The 10,514-nt window shown below is 38.9% G+C and overlaps 1 protein-coding gene across 1 annotated transcript in view; it reads right to left on the reverse strand.

The window, feature by feature from the left end:
* Window positions 1-1,843: 1,843 nt before the first annotated feature.
* GFRAL (GDNF family receptor alpha like) overlaps window positions 1,844-10,514 on the reverse strand; it is a 95,036-nt gene continuing 86,365 nt past the window's right edge. The window contains exons 7-9 of the mRNA XM_004696552.1: window positions 4,317-4,412; window positions 4,155-4,227; window positions 1,844-1,916 (exon numbers count right to left, since the gene is read on the reverse strand). Of these exons, the coding sequence (XP_004696609.1) occupies window positions 1,844-1,916; window positions 4,155-4,227; window positions 4,317-4,412 (242 nt within the window). The remainder of the gene's footprint in view (window positions 1,917-4,154; window positions 4,228-4,316; window positions 4,413-10,514) is intronic.

The raw sequence follows: 10,514 nt of genomic DNA on the forward strand, positions 1-10,514 counted from the left end.
AAAATTAGGTAAGTAAACATCTCTCAGGTATTCTCTGCATACAACCTAGCTCCATCTGAGAGCAGTAATATTGTCCCTCATGCCATTCCTCTTTTGAATCTGCCTTGAATTTCTAGCAGCTCTCTCTCGAAGTATGGGTGTAACCCTTGTTGAATTATATTCATAAAAATTATAGTTGCATATGATATTATTCAATAATTTCTGCATTCTGATAGGTCACCTCTCTTTGAATGGCCTCCCAAAGTTCTCCCAGTGAGCTATCTTTCAGCTAACTCCCTCGGGGTCTTTCTTTCAACTATCTTGGCTCAGATGATGGAGCGTTTCACTCCCTAATCAACTTGATGAGACATTTCAATTGTATTCTGGAAGTAATGGAGCCTTGTTTTTCACTAATGCCTTCAGTGGAACTTGGGTATCTTCCTTAAGTACCCTCAGTTCTTGATCATAAGCTACCTCGTGAAATGACTGAATATTGGCCACTGTTTGGATGCAGTGAATCTGTGTATTCCGTCTGCTTTTGATGCTTCCTGCATTGCTGAATATTTTGCCCATAAAACCAACCAACCAAACAAACAAACAAGCAAACGAAAATCGAACTCATGGCCATTGAGTCGATGGCAATGCCTAATGACCCCATGGAATCCAATAGCAAGTCTGGCTAGACCAGAAGATGTACACTGGTACAGATAGGAACTGAAAATACAGGGAATCCAGGGCGGATGAGCCCTACAGGACCAGTGGTGTGAGTGGCGATACTGGGAGGGTAGAGGGAGAGTGGGTAGGAAAGAGGGAACCGATTACAAGGATCTATATGTGACCTCCTCCCTGGGGGACGGACAACAGAAAAGTGGGTGAAAGGAGACGTCAGACAGGGCAGGATGTGACAAAATAACAATATATAGATTATCAAGGGCTCATGAGGGAGGGGGGAGCGGGGAGTGAGGGGAAAAAATGAGGACCTGATGCCGAAGGCTTAAGTGGAGAGCAAAAGTTTTGAGAATGACAAGGGCAGTGAATGTATAAATGTGCTTTATACAATTGATGTATGTATGGATTGTGATGAGTTGTATGAGTCCCTAATAAAATGATTAAAAAAAAGAAATTCAAATAAAAAAATTAAATTAAAAAAAGAATCCAATAGTACTACTTGAATTTTTTCTTCATTTCTTTTCAGCTTGAGATACATGGAGCATATTCCTTCTTTGTTCTCTACTCTCGGGTGTTTGCACATTTCACTAGAATCGTTTACTTGGTCTTCACAGTCTGCTTTTGAAATTTCTGCTCAGCTCTTTGGACTTCATCATTTCTTCCATCAGCTTTAACTATTCGATGTACAAGAGCAAGTTTCAGAGTTTCTTCAGACATTCAGTTTGATATTTTCTCTCTTTCTTGTCTTTTCAATAACATTTTGTTTTCTTCATATATGATGTTCTCATGTCATCGTGCCACTCATTTTAGAAAGTTAATTTAATATCATAAATTTATCAGAAAAAATTCCTGATAACTAAATATGCCATATTATAATGCAGCTAATTAATACTACACAGATTTATGTTTCTAGTAAAGCTAATTCTGTGAAACATAATATGAAATTATGTACTTTGTTACAGAGGACAGTTTAACTCTGTACCAATATCATATCTATAAGAGTGTATAATTTTACTTAAATATTTCTATAAAATCTAAAATCTTTGTGCAGTATTATTATAGTGTACTTACATTGCTATAGTTAATGAAACAGTATCACTAAATCCATTCTAACATTTTTATTGATGAAAACATATCTATAAACTAGCTATAATTTTTTTCTTTAAAGAATGTGATTGTTAATGATCCATGACTTTCAATGAATCATGAGGCTTCCAGGTCTTTGGATTGGTGAAGGACTTCTTGTTTGACTAGATATCCTGCAGGTTCTATATAAAAGTAAAAGTAAACATTAATGATAGGGCATTTTAATGATTTTACAAACATCTTTGTGGCTTACATTTTTAAAGGAGTTAATATAAACTCAGTCCCTGGAGGCGGGGTACGGGAATCAGTTTCTGAATGTGAAATCTCAATAGTAGAATAATTCCTGATCTTTGCAAGGACAAGTATACATTTAAATGTGCTTTCCAGGTAATCATTTTCAAGGTTGAAACAGAGAGGGATCCTGTTTTATTCTCAAACTATTGGTCTCACTACAAACATCATAAAAAATCTGAGGTTTTTTTTAATTTCATATAAAACCCAACAATGTAAAACTCCGAAACTTCACTCAGAGAGTGGTGACATATGCCGGGCCTGACCACCAGAAAATAACAGCAAATGTTCCACTAGGAAGGCATTACTTATCCTGTAGTTTGGGAGTAAAACACTTTTGTCATTGATGATGCGTTTGCTATGTTTTCTTTTGTTTTTGTTGTTTTCCCTCTGTGCCAACTTTTTCATTGTTTACAGAATTTTGAGTCTACAGTTTTCAATCGATTGCGACCAATTTTAAAGAGGATGAGACCTAATGGTAATTGTAATGTACTCGAGAGTATGAATGATTGTCTTTTGAATCCATACTACAGTACATTCAAGACTTTCATCTATAATAATAACACGTCCACTGTCATCTTGAAAAGTGATACACCATTATGTGCTGGAGAGCTGGGAAGTGAAAATATGCTAACACCCAGGGAATAATGAATGACCTAAACCTTTTCCCTGTTCACTGTGTCCCACATTTATGTTTAGGATTCACCAGCTTGTGTGTGTGTGGCCGGTGTAAACTTTACAATTGTGGGTGTGGCTAAGAAAAAATTAATTGAGAGATTTTTGCTAGACCAGAAAACAATCTGTATTCTGAAACAACACTTGTGATGAAATATATAGACAGACACAGTAAATGAAGGGGGTCATAATATTTTACCAAATAAAGCAAAAGTTAACAAATTCCCTCTTAGAGCCATACTAATTTTTTTGCCCTATAATGAGCATTTTGACGCTCAGGAACTATCTTTTCATTCAAATATAACCTCAGGGCATTGGATTTTTTTATGGAATAAATGTTGGGAATTGACAAATTAAACATTCAGAGAGTTCGTTCCAACAAATACTGCACTTGCATTTAAAGTGTTTTAATGTCAATAGGCGGTGCACATACTTCAGATATGCCTTATGCTTCTTAACCTCCTGATTCCGTTCTATCTCCTTGCTCTTCAAAGTCTTTTAGTTTAACATTTTTGCATCGTATACTTTACTGAGTCTTTAAGTTTTGTGAAATAAGAGATATATCTAGTACCTCTGTTCCTTTCTAGACAAAATATTACAGGCAGATATGTTCATGTGAGTGTGAATGTGTGTGTGTTCTTCAGTAGCATGTATTATATCTAAAATATGCACACATGTGCATACTGAATAAGAAAATGACTTTGAAATCATTTTGAAATGGGATTAATTATATTTTTCTTAAGGATCAAAAGTAAATTAGGGAACACCTTTGAGATCTGTTTTCAATGCTAAATAAGTAAAAAAATTCAAAATTTTAGTTAGAAATTTAGAGGTTGGTGTCTCTTTCATCTTAAAAATCCCACATGCTCTCTGAAACATAACTACAATCCAACAATGAAAGTCTCCAAGGCAAAAGGTAGATTTAAAAGGAGTAAATTAATGTCCAGCAATAGTAATGAGTCTTTCTGGCATGTACCCTATGTGGCCTCATTAAATGTCTCTTTCTATAAGTAAATGTTATAATATGAATAAATCCATTAGTGTATGTAAAATTAGAGTGACAAATATTCAAATAAATATAAACTGTATGAAGTCCACAGCAGCTACACTATGTGAATTTATTCATGCTGCAATTGATTTGGAAATGATACAATATCAAAATCCCATTTGGATTTTGTAAGAAGTCCAGGGCATGGTTAATAATAGTTGAATTTGGGGAACTTACCCCACATAAGCAGTATTAAAATGCAACACAAGAAAAAATACTCTGCTCACATTTTCCTTACAGAGGAAAACTGAGAGCTATCGTTCCATGGACTTATCCCACATAAAGAGTCTTTTAGTGTATCTTAATGGTGTCTTCGGTCTCAGGCCCTTTTAAAACTCTACCGTCATAAAATGTACTTTCCCATGGCAACGTGATTCCCTTCCAGGCTGGCCCAGTCTCCCCTTACCTCAGTTTCAGAAGAATCACAAGGAGGGTTCCACAGGTGACCGTCATGCACATGAGACTGTAGACGACGTCTCCTAGGAGAGAGTGATGGCACACATAAAGCACTGCATCCTTAGAAAGAACGCTGGACAAAAATAGTTTACAGCATTAATTTTTAACTGACCATTGAAAGAGGAATGTAATCCAGTTAGTGGGAGATCCTTCGGGGCTTCTCTTTGATACAAGGCAATGCTTTTGATGTTGGACAGGCTTGGATAATCTGGGAGAAAAGAAGGAAAGCCCAATGAATCCAGTTGTTTAAAGGTCATCCATTGTCTTTACCCACTGATTAGCTCTTAAGCAGCAATTGATTTCCGTGACAATTTCTAAATCAAGTCCGATCCATTTGCGGGCAAGTGGAAACCAAAAGATTGGGGGCAGGCACTGCCACCATAATGGATTCCAACTGCAAAGTCTAAATCCTCATGGGAGACAGAGTCTGCACATTCTCCTTGGAGATGCTGCTGGGTTTCAATGCCGAAACTCGCAGTTGGTGATGCACTCTTACCCAACAGTGGCACCAGTAGTGGCAACATATTTCTGATGAGAGGTTGATTTTCCCCTTCTCAATCAGGTGCTTTCCTTAACAATTAATTATTTGGGAAAGCGTGCTTACGTAAAACTTGCTAAGAAAAGGAGGGCGAGACGTTTGCCCAAGCTCAGAGAATGCCATCAACATCACTGCATTGTACACGTAGAAGTATCTGAATTGTTGTGCTTTGTGCTGTGTATATTTTCAACCATAACAAAAATTCATATTTAAATTGCAGGATGTAAGACAACTCACTTTATCTTCGTACTGAAGAAAATCCACCCACTGAGTCTACACTGACTCCCAATGACCCAATCAGGAAGAGTAGCTCTGAGCCTTAGGGTTGCAGACTTTGTAGTTCCTTAGGGAAGTGCACTGCCATCGTTTTCCTCCATGCCGCAGCTGGCGGTTTTGAACCACCAACCTTATAACTAAGCAATCCAACGCTTAACCCACAGTGCTACCCGTGCTTGTACAGAGACTAGAAACCTCTTCAAAACTTATAGCGAGACTAGAAATCCACACACACATTCACCAAGAGAGTAACTTTTGTCTATCCATCGAGGTGTTGGAAAAGATTGGTGTGTTGCCTCAGATGCTTGGGTCTGTGGCAGTGGGGATGTGACTGGCAAAGGCCCCTGGAGAGCTGTGAAGGTCGGCTGTGAGCCTCACGGACCACGTGGTCCTGTGGGCCAAGAGCTGGACAAGGAGAAGAAACCCAGGTTGATAGGAAAATTAAACAATATTGTTTTATTGCTGTTGTAAATGTAAATGTCAGTTGAAATACTAAATAGGTGGAGTGGATGTTTTTAAGTGAATTCAGAATATACGGGATAAAATTTTCATTTTTTTACAAATTCTATGCTTTCAGGTGATGTTCCAGGTCTAGATTTAAATTTATATAACATACACAGCAGATTGCTTGAATTACGCTCATGTTTTAAGAAATTCTATTCCTAAGTACATTGCCTGGTTAGGCATTACTATTCATCTTCATATAAGAAAAAAAAATATATATATATATATATATAATCAAGCGTTCATGTAGGTAGGAGGGTAGCGTGCAATACATAACTACCTAGATTACTTGTTAAATGTTCACCTAGCAAAGTTTTGAGAGAATGGCCTTATTCACAAAATTTCAGGCACATGGAATTCATTCAGCCAAGTTATAATAGATCAATGACAGAAATGCTAGCTAATGATCCCACTGCAAATTTAAAAGGTTCCAGCAATCACTCTGCAATCTTAAATATACACCCTTGGAGGATACCAAATATTAGTTAGAGAGATTGATGTTAGTTAGGAATCTTGGCTACTGAGGCCCATTGAAGAATTGTCCCTGCCTTTTATAAACAGTGTATTTTACAGCATTTTATATCCATAAAATTAAAGTCGGCAGAGTTGATAACTAAGCTCAGTCCCACAGCATCTGCTATATTTATAGGAAATCACAGCCAGTGACTTGTTTATCTTAACCCGGACTCTAGAGGAATTAAATGCTATTATAAACTACATTGTAAAATCCCTGTACGTTTGACAGGAAATCAAGATTAATTTCAACCACGCATCAGGAACACATTTAAATAAGATTCTCCTCTGATGAGTGGCTGAGACGTGATACTACTGATTTTTTTTTTCCCCTCAAAAACCCATGCACAACAGTGTTCGGGAGCTGATGGAGACTTAAAGCCTCTCTCCAATCCACGTGCAATGTTGAATGCATCATGAGAAGAGCAACAGAGCAGGTCAAAGTCAGTGATTTAAAAATTGCATGTCAGAAAGATTGATACAGGAAATCTGGGACGATTTCAGCATAAACAAGTTCAGAGCATTCTCACCACCCCCATCCCCCCCCAAATAAAAACAAAACAAGAAATGCAAACAGTGCTCAGTTTTGAGGAACTAGGAATTTGGGAGTAGAACAAAGGGACAGAGAGCTACAGACAGGCAACAATCAATAAGTCAACACGTTTCTTATGGTAAGAAAATAGTTTCTTCAAGCAAACCTGCCACTACCCCAGCCATTCACCCTTTTAAAACCAACAGGCCAGCTGAATCCATTCTGTTCTGTCCTCTCCATGAGGACTACGGAGTGAGGCTGCTGTGGCTAAGCAGCGAGCATCTTCAGTAGAGGTTATACCAGAAGCCAACACACTCCATGGCAACAGGTGGAAGGCAGAACTCTGCAGGGGCCCATTTAGAGTGTGACAGCGCCTCCCCTTACTGGAAACTATTGACTGCTGAATGGATATGAATACCTACAGCGGGGTCCTTACAGTGCAATCCAGAGGCAGGGTGCTAAATAGAGACTGCTCAGGGGCCACTGGGTCTCTGAAATCAATGTCAGGTCTCACAGAAGTGCTTCTGAGGAGGAACAGAGGAAATCAAACTTCTATCTGTGCTTCCTCTGAATTATAGCTCCGCCACTGTCTCTTCTTTCTTGGGGACAGTGACGTCACCTTCTCCAACTCTAACATGGCTCAATTAGAGCCAGCAGGATGGCAAAACTGACAAACCCTTGCATTAGGCTCTATACACCTGATATTCATTATCCCACCCACAGGAGTACCATGCACCTTATTTACATTATTAGCAAGCTTGTCGTGGGCCACAAGTGCCTCACATGTGCGACGCCTCCCAAGTCATTTGGTGGGAGTTACAAAGACTATGGCCAGAAAGTAAGTAACTTACTGCAATGAAATAGGGCCTGGGAAATTAGATTTCCACATACAGAAGAATGAAATAGAATCCATTCCTCACATAATACATTTAAAAAATAAAATTTAAAGGGATCAAGGGCCAAAAGGTGAAAATTAAAATCCTAAAACTCTTAGAAGAACTAGCAGGTGGCAGTGCTGCCAGGCTTAGCTTTCAAGAGTGGATTAGCTATATACAATAACAAAATCACAAAGAGCAAAGGATTAAATAAATAAATGAGAACACAAAGATTTTGAAATTTTTGTCCATCAATGGGCTTTACCAAAAAAGTGAAAAAATAAGCTACCATCTAGAGGAATAACTTGGAACAATATATATTCAACAAGAATTCAATAAGCCATGGGAGCAAATGAAGGGGGAGCAAGAGAGAGTGGAGCACATCCTGGCCCACAATGCAATGAGGATGATATTCCCACTCAGAGCAGTCAATCCACAGAGAAGACCACATGGCCGGCCCCACTATGAGACACAACATCCCTCATTGACCCATAGCCCTATAGGGGACAACACTAGAGACACAGTGTGGGAATGCCACCTGATCTGATCCCACCACACCAAGGCAAATCACTAAGGGCGTGGAACAGAACAGCAAGGGAAACAGAGCAACAAAGTCCCCAGGGAATAACAAAAACAGATTTGGGGGCCAGGGCTTGGCACCCCAACAGACTCAACTGGAAAACACTCCTTAAGGCCAACAGACAGTCTTTGAACTAACTACAAGCTTTTCTTTCTTGCTTGTATTTTGTTTTGTTTTTTTTTGTCATTGGCTTGTTGTTGTTGTTTTGTTTTATTTTGTTGCTTGGTTTTGCTCTGTCTCGTTTTTGTGTATGTTATTATCTCTGCAGGGCTGTCTAAATAAGATAGGCTGGATGAACAATCTGGAGGAGAAAACAATGGGACCGACAGTTCCAGGGGGACATGGGAGAGGGGGAGGTGGGGGGAAAGGAAATGGTGTTAACAAACCCAGGGACAAGGGAACAACAAGTGATCCAAATCGGTGGTAAGAAGGGTGTAGGAGGCCTGGTAGGGCATGACCAAGGGTAATGTAACCCAGAGGAATTACTGAAACCCTAATGAAGGCTGAACATGATAGTGGGACAATAGGAAAGTAAAAGGAAATAGAGGAAAGTGGTTGAAGGGAAAGGGCATTTATAGAGGTCTAAATACAGGCATATACATATGTAAATATATTTTTATATGAGGATGTGGAAATAGATCTATGTGCATATATGTATAGGTTTAGTATTAAGGTAGCAGATGGACATTGATTGGGCCTCCACTCAAGTACTCCCTCAATGCAAGAATACTTTGTTTTATTAAACTGGCATTCCATGATGCTCACCTTCCCAACACAATCGCCGAAGACAAAGCGGGTGCATAAGCAAATGTGGTGAAGAAATCTGATGGTGCCTGGCTATAAAAAGATATAGCTTCTGGGGTCTTAAAGGCTTGAAGGTAAAGAAACGGTCATCTAGCTCAGAAGCAACAAAGCCCACATGGAAGAAGCACACAAGCCCATGCAATCGTGAGGTGTTGAAGGGATCAGGTATCAAAGAACAAAAAATCATATTGTAAGCATTTAAGACCTCAAGAGCTATGCATTGAACTAGGAGGCAGAATAGAACCATGAAATATGTATTAGACCAATTCATCAGAACTTCTGATGAAACCATGACCCTAAATCTACAAATCAAGAAGCCAAATAACATGAGCTACTTGGTTATACCTAAACAGCCTCAACAGCTACATTTTTTAAAAGAAATTACCCCATTGTCAATGTATCTCTTACATGACTTTTGCTAATATAACTTTTTAAAGATGTACAGTCATGGATAACAATTGCCATCATTGACTGAGAAATCCTACTCTTAAGCAATGCACTTTTGTCATTACTTTTTTCATCATTACTAACCTCCCTTTCTCCTCTCCCACTGCCTGACATAGCCACTAACAAACTTTGGTCTATATACATTTGCCCTTCCCTGTCCTTTCATATGGGTTTCACCAGACAATATTTGTCCTTTTGTGATTATCTTCACTCAACATATTGTCTTCAAGCTTCACCTATACGACAGGCTTCTAGACTTCATTTATACCTCTGGCTGGGTAGTATTGCATTGTACGTATGTAGCAACTTGTGTTATCCCTTCATCTCCTGATGGACATAAAATTGCTTCCACTTCTTGACTCAAATTATAAAGCATGCTACAATGAACATTAGTGTAAATGTCTCTTTTTGAATCCCTGCTGTCAAGTCTTCCTAGAAATCGAATTGCTGGGTCATACAGGCAGTCCATTTTTAGTTTGGGGGTCTATTTTTAGGAACTCCTACCCATTTTTCCCATAACAGGTCTACCATTTTTGCATTCCCACGGTAGTGTTTACAGGTTCAACTTTCCCACATCCATACCGACATTTGTTATTTTTTCATATGTTTTGCTTGTCTGTGTTTTCATTCTCTCCATCCATAGGAGTGCAGAGGCAACTTGTGCTTATGACCCGTCTTTCTTTGATGCTGGGTATCTCATGTTTGGTGACCTATTCAACTATCTTTGCATATATTGTAATGCATTCTTCAAATTCTTTGCCCATTTTATTATTGGATTATCATTTTGCTATTAAGGTGTTAACATTTTACATTTATTTTGCTTATTGGATTCTTTTTTTAAATCATTTTATTAGGGGCTCATACAACACATCACAAGCCATACATACATCCACTGTGTCAAGCACATTTGTACATTCATTGTACTCATCATTCTCAAAACATTTGCTCTCCACTTAAGCCCCTGGCATCAGGTCCTCATTTTTCACTTCCCTGCCCGGCTTCCCGCTCCCTCATGAACCCTTGGTAATTTATAAATTATTATTTTGTCATATTTGCCCTGACCAATGTCTCCCTTCACCCACTTTTCTGTTGTCCGTCCCCCAGGTAAGAGGTTATATGTAGATCCTTGTAATCAGTTCCCCCTTTCCACCATACCCTCCCTCTACCATCCCGGTATCGCCACTCTCACTACAGGTTCTGAAGGCGTCATCCGCCCTGGATTCCCTGTGTTTCCAGTTCCT

Source organism: Echinops telfairi, unplaced genomic scaffold (genome assembly GCF_000313985.2).
Source record: "Echinops telfairi isolate 266 unplaced genomic scaffold, ASM31398v2 ScPeMD7_3533;HRSCAF=4204_1, whole genome shotgun sequence".
NCBI classification, from domain to species: domain Eukaryota; kingdom Metazoa; phylum Chordata; class Mammalia; order Afrosoricida; family Tenrecidae; genus Echinops; species Echinops telfairi.